Raw genomic sequence first — 13,922 nt, 5'->3', positions numbered from 1 at the left:
TTTTTCTTTAAAAAAATTCTCTTTTTTGGAAAATCATTTGGTTTCTTTTAATTGGTTGTCGAAAATATACCAAATCTAACAATCCATTGTTCTCAGTTTCATTTTATTTATGATTACTTTTTTTTTATCTAAAATCATCCCATATCGAAATAGGTTATTGGATAGTTTGAACTCATATTTTTTCATCTTTTTTTGTTTTAAATTTTAATTGACAAATGTTAACTGTAAATTACATTTTTGTGTGTCTATGTATTCTTGCTTTGAATTTTTTTATAATCCAAGGAAATAAAAAAGAAGTTTTTACTTTGTAAGTAACACTTCGATAAGTAAAGAGCTATGACACAAATTAAAATCAATTCAACCATTAACAATTTCAGGAAATTTTTGCTTTCAATTAAAATAATAAATGAAATGGATGAGAAATATCAATATTTCTGCATTATTACCATTATTATTATTATTTACCATTCATTATTCATTATTTTTGTTATCACTTATTATCATAAATGAAGTATTCTGAAATATCCCAATAATTGTCTCTTTTTTTATTCAAATTTAAATATTTTTATAGAAACACTGAAAGACTGCCAAACAGAGAAACGGAAATTATATACACGGGTTAGTTCTTCCTCATATATTTTTCCACATACTTCTTAAGATTTAAAATTTTAATCTTAAAACCCCAAATTTTTAAAAAGAAAATCATTTAGTGAACGATTAAATAACTTGATAAAGCAAGATTTTCGTGTTAAGGCCAAATGTTAAGGCAACAGCAAACATTGTTTCATATTATAGGGGAAGAATAATTTTTTGAGGTTTGTTTTGTTATTTAATTAAAAAATAATTCCGTAATCTTCATTGATAATTTTTATTTTAATACTGAGTGGTTGTTACCATCCCACTTTATTAATTAAGCATTAAGTAAAACTTAAATTTTAATTTCGGAAATATAGTGAAAATTATTTTAAAACGAGAGTGATTGAATAAACGACCAAATAATTTATTAAGGCAAGACTTTAGAATAATAATAATAGTACTAGACAATTATAGATTGTTATCGCAATTCATATTTGTAATTATATTCTCATTCATTTTACTAAAATTTGAAAAATCTGATTTATTAAAGCAAAAATCATTCCGCACTTATGATTTTAGAGAATATAATAATTGGTATTTATGAAAAATAAATCGGATTGAATTGAATCAAATTAAAAACTAAATGAAGTAGAATTAAATAAATTAAATTAATCTTAATAAAATATACGCAAGCTAAATTTGATATGATTAAAAAAGAATGACGGAGCAGCTGTCAGTATTAGCGGATCGAATAATACATCGTTTAATGACCGATCAATTTTTGGATGGTTTTTCTGATCACCAACTGATCACAATTATTGATGCTGCAAGTGTATTTGATAACATTAAACAGCAAATTATCATCACAATAAATTTAATTATAAATGTTTTTCCAGAAGAATATGCTAATAATTAGAAGTATTTTATTTTGAAAAACTTAAAAAAAAAAGTTTTTAAACAAAATAAATAAATAACTAAGTTATTTTACTTGGAAAAAAACAAATAAAAACAAATTAGTTAAGCATAAATAAAAAATTTTCCATCTTTAGGTTTGTAAAATATTGCAACCAATTGGTTGTTTGATTCAAATTTCTGCACCGGTTATTATTTTCGGTGATATTCATGGACAATTTGGTGATTTAATGCGTTATTTTAAAATTGTTGGTACACCACCGGAACAAAATTTTCTCTTTTTGGGTGATTATATTGATCGATGTAAAAAGGGTCTTGAAGTTTGTTCTTATTTTCTTTATTTCTTTCTTGTTGAATTTTTGTTTTTTCAAAAGTTTTTTAAATTTATCAACCTTTGAAGCAAGCAAAAAATAAAAGATTTCAGGTTGTAATGTTGTTATTTTGTTTTAAAGTGAAATATCCAGACAGAGTAAACCTTTTGCGTGGTAACCATGAATGTACAAAAATGAATCGAACTTATGGATTTTATCAAGAGTGTAAACGAGTACGAACAACATCGCTTTGGAAAATATTCCAGAAAGCATTCAATGAATTACCACTATGTGCAAATGTCTGTGTAATATATTTTATAGTTATTTCGGTTACTTTAATAGGTTTACATATTGGGAATACTAATATTTGCATACTTTACTTCACTTTCCTAAAACTCTTAATCCTAAAGCTGTTAGTGATCTCTTTGTTAGCAAAACGAATGAGAAAGAATTTTGGAAATTAATCTCAGTAGGCTATCGCGAATTCGTAAAATAATGACACAAAGTCCTCTGGAATAATGGTTTAGCGTTATGTCATGAAATGATAATTCAGGTTAACAATCGATTAATTTGTATGCATGGCGGTATAAGTCCTTTAATACACGGATGGCATTCATTGAAGAATTTGAAGGTATTTATTTCATCTTTCCTTCTTCTTTTTGTTAATTAATAAATATAATTTTGAAATTTGGAAAAAAAAAACTATAGAAGCCAAGAAATCAAGCAGATTGTGATTCCGGCTTAGCACTTGATTTGATGTGGTCTGATCCGGATAATGATCCATGCGCTAAAGGTTTTACACCCAATAAAATTCGCAATGCTTCATGGATGTTTGGACAAGATATGATTAAAGAATGCATCGCGGTATATCTTCTTTATTTATTTTTTGTCTAAATTTTGAAATACATTTCAAAAAAATAAATAAATGAATAAAGAAGTGCTACATTTTTTTCTTTTTAATATTAAGACATGGTTTTATTTGTAATAAAACATTAAACAAACAAAGTCTTAATATTTAATTAAACAAAAGAATTTTTTTGCTCAATCAATGCGATAACAAAAAATAAATAAATTATTATAGTTACTATAAATATAATTATTAATTATTAGTAAGATTAAATAATTATGATTATTATACATAAGGCGCTAGATGTTGATATGATTGTACGAGCGCATGAAGTAGTAAAAAATGGTCATCATATCGATTGTGATGGTAAAATTTGTACCGTTTTTTCTGCACCAAATTATTGTGGTACCGATGGTAATTGTGGATCAATTATGCGTGTTACCGATGATCTGAAAATTTCATTTGTAACATTGAAACCAAAATTAGATTTACAAAAATTAAGCGCCGAACAGCTTGCTGAACTTGAAAAACAAAGTCGATCGAGTGCTGCTAAAAGTCCTAATCCAGGTGTTAAATGTCTTTCTTAGAATCAAAAATTGTTTTTTCGTTTTTTCATCACAACTTTTTTTTTATTTTCTTTCTTTTAGTTTGTTTTAAATTGCCATTTTTTGGGGGCAAAGGAAAAAAAAAACAAAAAGTGAAAATGTGTGTGTTTTCTTTACAGGGACAAATTTGCTTCCAACGGAAATAATTACACCAATCAATAAGGGAAAACAGTAAAAATCAGTGATTGCTGAAAACTGATAACTTCATTTAAAAGTGATAAGTTGAAAAAAAAAAATGATGGAAATTAATCGATTAAATCTCTTCGTAATGCATTCTACACTTCATCACTATTTACAGTATAATCAACTCTCATTCATACATTATGAAATTTGAATTTTTAAACTATACGAGAAAGGAGAAAAGAGAAAGAAATGTATGATAAACTGAAATAGGAATTGCATTTGTGAATGAATGTGGAGAAAATATTGTGCTTAAACTAAAATAAATGATAAAAAACGGTGGAAAGAGATAGTTTTACTGACTGAAGTTTTAATATTAATCGGAAGCACGATATGGGATACAAATTTTCAGATTGTTCTTTTGGTCAAAGTTTGACAATGCTGGGACATTTGTTGCTTTAGCTCTCCATGGTTACTATATGTTTCGACTTTCTATTCGTCTTGTTCTGTGCTATCTTTCACTTCCCACTAATCTCTACCGTTTATCATCTCTCTAAAACATTCACTATTTCACGTATTTCAAATGTCTCCCTCTTTCTGCTAATCGTTGTCAACATTAGGAGGAGTTGTTCTATGTGAATTCTCTCAATCTCTAGTGTGGATTGTATTTCTCAATGTATTTCTTCTTTCTAGCATTAAGTGGAAACAATGGATTGACGGATAGTTGCAAAAATTCCAAAAGCGCAGATATTATGTGATAGTACTAATAATTGTATTGTATCACTTATGTATCATTTGTTATCACTGATAATAATTATGGACGGTTATCTATCATTATTACTTGTTATCATGAAAAATAGTTACCAAAAATCAAGCGTAATTTGTTATCGTATATATTGCATTCTCACTGTTCATTGATTGAACCGTTCCTTAAACGATTGATTTCCTTTCTTTCAATCAATTTGGATATTAATATGCTGTTACTTAGAGATGCTATGTTCTTAACAATTTGGTAATATGTTTTTCAAATATATCATTCATTTCAGATTTCTAGTCGATGACTGCATCGCGGTAGTTGGATTGATAATTGCTATATAGCGCTAAATGTTTGCCAGTGATTTTACTGTCGTAATTTTATCACTGTTTCCATTGTTAACATTCGGTACAACTAAAATGACGTTGAAGTCCTGTTCCGAATTGCTCATGGGACAGTAAGTCTGCAATTTATTTTTCAGTAAACGATGTTACATCCCAAAATTTGAGTAGAACTATCCATCTTTCTGATATTCTTTGTCTTTTCTCGGTATTCATATATTCCCTTATTTACTTACTTGCATTTTAACCCTAATTGCTTAGTTATATCACGATACTTCTAAACTATCTCCAGTACAGGTATTGGTGTGAAGAGCCTGTAATCTCACCGATCACGCAGCTTCCTGAAACCTGTGAGAAGGATAACTCTATTACAGGTGATGCAACTTTTAAATATCTACTATTCATGTAAAATTGATAACATAGTTTGAGGTAAGTTATCACATGAATATGAACATTTGTGCATATATGCATACAACGTAGTATATGTTATTTGTGGGGCTACTTTTGCAAACCGAGCAAGTGACGCACCTAATTTACATCAAGTTTGTGATAATTTTCCAATAAAGATAGTATAAAGGAGTCTTAAATTATGGGTTTTGGAATTCATCGTACTGATTTTCAACAAGCAGTTTATTTTGAATTCACATATTCATTAATTTTTCAGTTGTTTGTGAAGTGGCAAATGAAATTAATTGTATAGGATTGGACAACGGCACGAGGAAGTATGTTTTTCAGATCTTTTTTCATACATTTTTAAGGTACATTCGAACTGATATTCATGATGCGTTATAAAATTCTGCAAAATAATATACTTGCTTCTTCAGCTCATATTTTAGGTTTCTGAAACGTGTACCAAATGGCTGTGCCTATTCAGCTGGTGTTGATTATAGTATTGCACTATTGTTATCAGTATTTCTCGGCTGGTTAGGCATTGATCGAATTTATCTTGGATATTATGCTATAGGTTTGGAATTTTGTTCTTGAATTTCTGAGGATATGAGGTACCGTAAAAGCGGATATGAATTAAAAGAGGAACTGTGTGATTCAGTGTAATAGCTTTATTTGGCTAAGTCGCTATGAATATAAAAGAACGCTGCAGATGAGCCTACGATTTGTTACCAAGGAAAAGTTTTAGTTATTTAAGTCATAAGCAAACGTGTATTTATGAAGTTATGTTTTTCAAAAAAAAAAGAATTTTAACTGAAGAAAGAGCAAAATAAAGAAAGAAGGGTAGGAATTAATTACGACTAGTAAGCTATTCTCGACCCTTCAATCTTAAATTAAATTTCATGTAAACTGTTATAGATATGATGATGTATGTTTACGTCATATATATGTGTGTGTCGAGATTGTTTACATGTTGGATTTTGTTCCTTTCAGGATTTCTCAAGATGTTTTCATTTGGTTGCTTCACATTATTATATCTTGTGGATATCGTATTAATTGCGTTGCAGTTGCTAGGACCAGCAGATGGTTCCGCTTACCGCATGAATTTCTATGGGCCAAAAGCGATACCAGTACGATTCTCGAACGATACTTATGTTTCGCTGTATACTTGTTTCGATTGTTCACTGTAGTTTCTTTCTCTCTATTCTTCTGAAACTTCGACTTTCACAGTAAATTTTTGTTTCAAATTCGAAATAATGAGACTTTGCAATTCTCACTTGTATTTAGCGTCTAGTTTCTCATTCTTGATGCACTTTACTTATTATTTGGTGTTGTACGGGTACTTTGTTCAAATGTTCTACAATTATTGATACAATTTGTGTTAATATCTTTTGTACGGTTTGATTCAGAAAAGATATATAATTCAAGAGTAATTAGATCAAAATGAGAATTTGTATTTAATTTCAAATACCAATATATTCTTTTGTGGATTTCAATTTGTACTTCACCCTAGAAGTTTTATAGCGCAGAAAATTCTGAAGTACGGTATTTTTAAGAAATTTTTTTGATTTTAATGAGTTTCCGGAATGTCATTCTCATTCATTTTTCAGTATTAGAATTATTTCGTTCTGAGATTTGAGAATAATGTCGCAAGCACAACTTCAAATGGTAGCTGATTTGGAGATGGAAATGATGTCTGATATGTATCGGCGGATGACGGCGGCATGTCAGCAGAAGTGTATCTCAACTCGTTATAGGTAAGGCATACTCTCCATTTATATGTTACCTACGGTCTTACTTTTCACATTTAAAACTCTGCGTAAAATTATTCAATAGTTCTAACAATTCGTGACTGCTGCTTATTTTTCCACCTTCATAGCTTTTTTTAAAAGTCCCATTGACGATTAAGTTTCGAGACAGAATTTTTATAGCGTTTATTGGGATGACAATTTTGATATAATGAGATATATAATAATTAGCAGTGAATGAGAATTGTTGTTAATTTCAAGTGGTCATATTTCGATTTAATTTTAGAGAGGGAGAATTAACAAAGGGTGAAGCAGTTTGCTTGGATCGCTGTGTTGCTAAATATTTGGATGTGCATGAAAAACTTGGAAAGCGGTTGACATCAATATCACAGCAAGATGAGAAACAATTGCAGCAAATGCAACAACAGTTACAGCAACAAGTGAAATGATAATTGATTTATTTCACAATTATTTACAAATTGCTCACGTATAAAATTTTTATTTTTTAACTTTTTATTACTAGTACAAGCAATTTAAAAGTGTCTGGATATCAAGTAAATGATGCTGCATTTGTTTTTGACTTTTGTCTTATAGTACATTAGCAACACAAGTTACACAAGTTTTACTGCTTGGCATTTTTGTCTGAATATCTCATCCAATATATTCTAAATATAAGAAAGAAAATTAGAGGTGTAGCACTGGCATATTGCATTCTTACTCTTCAAACGGTAGTCGATTTGTCCCTACACAAGAAAGTGAGTTAATCACAAATTTCATTTGGGTAATACGCAGGCTCTATTCACATATGCTTGGAGATGGGCTTGGTGTAATTAATTAATAAGATTAAATATGAGTTTACTATAGCAACAAAATGGAAGTGGACATTGACTATTAACTTTCGTATTGCAATAAGAAAGCAATTAAAATGGGTCAATGTGAAATTCCAACTTAAACGGTCAATGATGTTAGGAAGTTGTTTTTATTCTTTTTTTGTTAGGTATGTATTTTTAAAGCAAAATGAGAGAATGTATTTTATTAATTTGACATCTACAGTATGAACAAAGTAAAGTCAAAAATGAGCGCATAATGAATTCGTCAAAAGTTTCTGTCCTTTTTGTTTTCGTTTCAAGTACATTTGACTTATTTTTATTTGTAAACATTCGACATTTGAATATAGAAGTGAGAAGTGTAGGTGTAGGTCGAAAATTTGTTGACTTTCATTTCATGCAATAGCTATTTCAGAAAGCAAATTGGAAAATCAGGTTTTAAAATTATTACACCATAAATAAGAATTTGTTTACCGGAAAAGAAGTACAACACGATATTGTCTAACATCATTCATTCATTGTCTTAGCAGAATTTAGCACCAACTCATTTCCACTTTGATCTTTTTTCTTTTCGTTTTTTTTCTAGAAGAGGAATTCTCTTTAAAAAAAAATACGACAAAAAGGAACGAAGATGGAAAGTGGGTAATGTTATTAGAGATAAATGTTAGAAGAAATAAAATGTTGTCAAAAGTGGAAGGAAAGTATCATCTGAAGAAAAAAGATTTATGATTAAAATTTTAAAAATGAGTGAAGATAATAAAAGTAACCATTCTCAAGTTTGTAAGTTATGAATTATAGAGAGGAGAAAGTTATCGATTTAGCTAGAAAAAAGAAATATATACAAGTTTTTTTTTTTTTATTTACTACAATATATCACTAAACTTATGGATCGCAATTAATATTTTGCTTCATTAATCATTTGAAACTTGAAACTTTCCGCAAACTTAAGTAAATTTAAATTTGGACCAAATAAAAATTTTCGAAAAGAAGGTTTAAAAATAAATGATGAAAAGGTAAAAGGTTGAAGCAGAAACATATAGTAAAACGATACGATTATTGTATTAAATAATACAGATATTTGGAAATAAATTTTTCTGCTAGAAATTAAGCAAATTTTGGATATATTTGAATATATTTGACAAATTTTGATAAAAATACAGTTACACATATTATTAACAGTTTTAATTTAGAATGAAATTTTAATATTGAATGTTAATTTCAAATTAACAAGCGATGATAGCAATTGATACAATAAAAACACATAAATGTGCACAAAAAGGAAGGAAACAAAGAAGTATGATAACTGTATAAGAATTAAAATGTAAAAGATTGAAATATAAATTATAAAAATTTAAAACATATAAATGTGAAAGATGGAAAGGTGAAAGGTCAGAGCAGAAACACATAGCAAAATAATGCAATTATTATAGAAAACATTTTGTCATTCATAATAAATTTATTAAAATAGTTATATGTTTGACCATTTCAAATTTTTTTTTTCCTTTTTTTCTACGACATTAAAAACGAAAACATAGATTAGTTAAGTTGTGTTTTTCCTCATTTCTTATATTTAATATTTGAAGATAATAAATAAAAATATAGTAGAAATGATTGTGAAAAGAAAAAAGAAAAGAAATGAAATTTCGTCATAAAGATGGGTTGGTATTTCGTATTGTTCTTTGCACTAAAAGATTTTGAAATTTCATCTACTGCACTGATTTCAGTTCAATTATAAAAATTTAATGTGATACAACTGACAGTTACTTATCTTTCTTCGTTTTACCCTTCTTTCATCCATTCTCCTTTTTTTTGCTTTTAAATTTAACTAAGTATTTGATTAAAAAATCTGATTGAAAAAAAAATCAATTTGTCGTCATTGAAACTAAGTGATAACATCATCATTTTGTACAGAATTATCCGCTAATCTTAGAAACATTGATGATACAATGGTTTATGTAACAAAAAAAAAAAATGTGTTCACGTGTTACGTGATTTTTAGAAACGTATAAAATCGCTTGTATTATGATATGCAATGATAATGTAATAAATGCAAATAAAATGTATTCGCGTGTGTGGCATATAAAGTTATTAAGTAATACCTAACAGTTAAATATGATCTAATGAATATTTTTTTTCCTTCCTTCTTTGTATTATGTTTCACGCTGTGTAATAGCATTTAATAGCATTAATTTGTTTTACATATTTAAACATATAAAAGAGAAATCATTGGTATAACACTAACTGATAGGTGGAGCAATGAATAGTTTTATATTGAAATTGTTTCAAAATATAAAGGTAAATGCTAAAAGATTTTGCAATCAGTTAACAGATACTTCACTAAAGTGAGTTAAATCAAATTAATGTGGTGAATATTTTTTTAATATACAATTCAGCTTAAATTGGGCGACCAGTATAAGCGAGTCACAAAAGTTGCTAAATTTAAATTTAAATTTTATTATTTGATAATTTGCTTGCTTTTCTTAACGATACATTATGTTTAAGAAGTATATAAGTTTTTCATTAATTTTTTTTTTCCTTTTTTCATTACTTTTTCTGTTAAAAAAAAATCTATTTTTTATTTATAATTTTTTTTATTTTTTATTTTTTTATTTTTTGAGAGAAACCAGTAAATATATTGCAAAATTGTCTTTTTTTCAAAATGAAAATATCTTGAATATAATTTGTTAATTTTTTCAGATATTACAAAATGAATCAACAAATTATTCATATTTTAATGCTATCATTGCTAATCATAGTAACAATTATTTCGGCGCGACCACAATTTTTGCCATCTGCTAATTATGATTGCATTGCTTCGCCAAGTTTAAATGGCTATTCAACTTGGTGTGGTTATAATCAGAAATGAATAACTGAAAGAAAAATTTCTTCATCGATTATTTGTTAACAAATGATGCAAACGAGAAAAGAATTTCTATCAAATTTTATCTAAACATGGCAAGCAAAATAACAATTTTATATTAATTCTGGTTCATTATTTTAAATTAAATCACTATTTTGATTATGCATTTATAACTGCGCTTATGATATTTTGATCGGAATGAATTTCACTTTATTTAAAATTTTATTGAATTTATTTAATAGAATATACAAATGAATTAGGCTATTTGAAAATTGTTTTCCTTTTAACTTATTATTATTGTTATCATTACTGCTCTTTCTTTCCTTCTTTCCTCTCCACATATCATTTATTTAATATTGGAATTGGAATACTTGTTCAATGTCAAAAAATTGTATCATTTGACAGTAATCATTGATATTTTAGAAATGTGATAATTATGTTGCAGTTGTTTTCATCTCTCATTTATTTTTGTTTTATATTATTCCATTACATTTTAATGCAATTTTTTTTTATTTTAAAAAAATAATTTTTTTCCAAATTAAATTAGTATTTTAAGTAAGTATTCGTAATTAATTATGCCTGAGTTGTTCTGATCAGAATAAATTTTGTTGCCAACAATAACAATAATTCTCTGCAAGTGTTCAATAATAACTGAATAAATTCAGCTTATCTCAATATTTTTAATTTTATAAATTAAATTTTGAAAAAGAATGTTCTTGAATTATTTGATTTCAACAAAATAATTATGGAATAATTAGCTGAAAAGAAAGTTAAGAAGTTTTAACGAAATAATGAATGGAATTTCATTTGTTTCTATTTCATTTTGTTTTTTTTTTATTTGATGGTATGTTAAATGAACTAAATTTGAAATGATATTAAAATTTTCATTGAAACACAAAGAATTACACAACAAATAGATAAAATATTAATATTAGCATTGCCAAATATAAAAACAAAATAAAATTCTGAAAAGGAAAAATATAAAATTACATGTTATATTAGGATTAAAATTAATACAATTGAACTGAAGTGACAAAAAAAGACAAAAGAACAGTAAATCATCCCACACCATTTGCAAGAATTGTTCATTTCAAGTTTAATTGCCAATTTTGAATTAATTGGAGCAGTTTTGTTTATATTAAGATAAAATCATCTTCATTTTAATTATAGAAATATTTTACTTATCAGAATTTATCGCAAAACTGACAAAGTTTTAACAAATAGGACATGATTTCACAATCGTTTCCGGTTTTCCGGCATCTTATCAATGATACTATTGCTTGATAGAAAAGACCATTGACCTTGAATTTATTGACTTACTACTTTAGCCTTATTTTACATTCAATAAATATTTAGAGGATTTTTTACCCGTAGCAGTTGGTGAAAGTAAATAATAGCAAGAATAGTAGCTAAAGGATCTATGACATATATAGGAGATTTTTTTTTTTTCACCTACAGCGATAAGCAAAATAAACAATAAAAATACTACATCGATGATAAATGAAAATTTAATTAAGTTTATATAACCTAAACAACAAGAAAAAAAAAACTGAATAAATGAACAAAATGATATTTGTCTTATTTAGCATAAATTTGAAAGTAAAAGTAAGAAAAATAATAGTATCAATTTTATCAATTTTTTTTCGAATTTATCGATGATGAAAGTTATGTAAATGAAACTTTCACTTTTGTCGCACATACATTTTGTAAAATATGATAGTAACATGCATTTCAATAAAAATACTGTAATGCATGCTAATGTAAGCAGAATATAATTTAAATCTGGTACTTTAATAACTGATAATTACTGGTATGCAAATTTATTAATCATTGCGTTTTTCTAATTTCAAATATTTGCATTTTTCAACATGAAAAGAATTATTTTTACAAACAGATTGACAAACATAAACATTTGAAACATTTTTCAATCTCTTCAAAATATTTTATTTACTTTCATAAATTTTACATCTATTCATTTTATCTACTCGTGATAAAGAAAATTAATTTTTTTTTGTGTGCTTTTTCATCAAAAGTTGATTATCAGCTTTGTATTATTACCATCATTATCATTTATTATTTATAAAAAAATTCAATTATCCTTATCACCAATTCGCTTTTTAGGATTTTAGGCAAATCATTTTCTATCATTTGTTTTTGATTTGATATAACAATTAGTCTATTCGCTTTTCCCATCTTTCTTTCTTTTTTTTTCTCATATCATTTTCAACATTTACATATTTGATCGTTTCTCTAGAAAAAATTGAAATTGAATGCAATAAAATTAATATAATTGCACAATCAAAAATTTTAACGTTTTATTTATCTATTTTATGTTTGCATTTTCATATATTTTCAATGACCTGAAATATGACGATGGTACCATTTTCTATTTTTTCTTTTCCCTTCCTTATTAATGATTATGCAATAGATTAATTGTTTAGTCAGTCATTGCATTCCATTTCGTATAGATTCCTTTTTTCTTTTTTCCTTTTTTCTCACTTAATTATTTGGTACCATTACTTTTAGGTTAGCATTATTTCAATTACGATTGGTAATAATACTAGTGTTCAGTACTTCATTATTATTTTTTTTTTTTTACTATTATTATTATGACGTCAGTAGAAGAAATTATCTAATTTGTATCCACAAATTAGTAAAATTAATAACTGAATATTGAATGGATTCATTGCATCATCACTATCCAAAAATTTACATTTTTGAAATACTTACGGTAGGTATCTTAAAAAGAAATCAACGAAATAATTAAGGAAATCCATACTTAGATTACAACGATTATTATTATTATTATTACTATTATTACTATTGGCAAGCAATTATCAGCAATGTATAATATTATTTTCTTTTTTCATTTCTATATTTTTTTATTAAAATTAATTTTTGTTCAATGATTAAGATCAAAAGCTAGCAGTAGCAATAGTGATAACAATAGGAGCATATTTATTTTTGCATATATAATCTCTAATAAATGTTTATTTTAATCAAGCAATCACAGCAGGACTTCCAACAGTAAGCCATGCGGCTTCTTTCTTTTCCACAACAATACTTTGGCTTTGATGACGCCATCCACAAAATGGATTATTCATTTTCATGTCACTGATCCTTTCCTTCTTCAATCTTTTTACACTTCCACCTTTTTCATTATAATTTAGCATTTCCTCCAATACTAATGCGCTATGAGATCAATTAATGCATCATAGGGAGATGAGTTAATTAATTGGTTAGATGATTGCTAATCCTTTGCCAAAGAATTACAGAATGAGTTACTTTTGGTATAATTTTAGTATCATTCCGACTGAATTATTCTTATAAATTACATCCTTCCATCATTATTATTTATTTATTTTTTATTTTTATTTAAATTAATATAGTTCGAATTAAAAAACAATAATTATATAAGTAATAATAATAGTGATAATAATAATGTAACAACAATTATTATTGTAGTTTTTATTACTATTGCAAAAATATCATTTTATTTTAATGATAATCAGATAATAAAGGTTAGGTTCCATTGCTGCTGCATTAAAAAATTTTACTTAGTTTTTCTATCCCGAGTGATATTGTTTTTTGATGAAAGATTAATTACACATCTCCTTCTTATTTCATTTGATTT

At 26.7% G+C, this 13,922-nt stretch overlaps 5 protein-coding genes across 5 annotated transcripts; 4 read left to right on the top strand and 1 right to left on the bottom strand.

Moving 5' to 3' along the window:
- Positions 1-1,294: 1,294 nt before the first annotated feature.
- On the top strand, positions 1,295-3,426 carry Bm5295 (Serine/threonine protein phosphatase PP-Z, putative; the record flags this gene model as incomplete). Its single annotated transcript, XM_043077341.1, has 7 exons — positions 1,295-1,402; positions 1,626-1,808; positions 1,913-2,098; positions 2,353-2,430; positions 2,508-2,663; positions 2,943-3,213; positions 3,371-3,426. 7 exons carry the CDS (start codon positions 1,295-1,297, stop codon positions 3,424-3,426), a joined length of 1,038 nt encoding a protein of 345 aa, XP_042933275.1.
- Positions 3,427-4,475: 1,049 nt separating this feature from the next.
- On the top strand, positions 4,476-6,043 carry Bm6984 (TM2 domain containing protein; the record flags this gene model as incomplete). Its single annotated transcript, XM_001895134.2, has 5 exons — positions 4,476-4,582; positions 4,764-4,840; positions 5,131-5,188; positions 5,303-5,430; positions 5,847-6,043. The coding sequence occupies 5 exons, from the start codon at positions 4,476-4,478 to the stop codon at positions 6,041-6,043; spliced, it is 567 nt and encodes a 188-aa protein (XP_001895169.1).
- Positions 6,044-6,497: 454 nt separating this feature from the next.
- Bma-tin-10 (Mitochondrial import inner membrane translocase subunit TIM10, putative) lies at positions 6,498-7,050 on the top strand (the record flags this gene model as incomplete). The annotated part of the gene is made up of 2 exons (XM_001895133.1): positions 6,498-6,610; positions 6,888-7,050. 2 exons carry the CDS (start codon positions 6,498-6,500, stop codon positions 7,048-7,050), a joined length of 276 nt encoding a protein of 91 aa, XP_001895168.1.
- A 3,085-nt stretch (positions 7,051-10,135) lies between these two features.
- On the top strand, positions 10,136-10,294 carry Bm14157 (Uncharacterized protein; the record flags this gene model as incomplete). Its single annotated transcript, XM_043077340.1, has 1 exon — positions 10,136-10,294. One exon carries the CDS (start codon positions 10,136-10,138, stop codon positions 10,292-10,294), a length of 159 nt encoding a protein of 52 aa, XP_042933274.1.
- Positions 10,295-13,287: 2,993 nt separating this feature from the next.
- Bm9212 (Uncharacterized protein) lies at positions 13,288-13,461 on the bottom strand (the record flags this gene model as incomplete). The annotated part of the gene is made up of 1 exon (XM_001895132.1): positions 13,288-13,461. One exon carries the CDS (start codon positions 13,459-13,461, stop codon positions 13,288-13,290), a length of 174 nt encoding a protein of 57 aa, XP_001895167.1.
- Positions 13,462-13,922: the final 461 nt, after the last annotated feature.

Source organism: Brugia malayi (genome assembly GCF_000002995.4).
Source record: "Brugia malayi strain FR3 genome assembly, contig: Bm_v4_Chr1_scaffold_001, whole genome shotgun sequence".
Lineage (NCBI taxonomy): Eukaryota > Metazoa > Nematoda > Chromadorea > Rhabditida > Onchocercidae > Brugia > Brugia malayi.
Note: the sequence above shows the minus strand (reverse complement) of the source record. Positions and strands in the feature narration are given on the sequence as shown.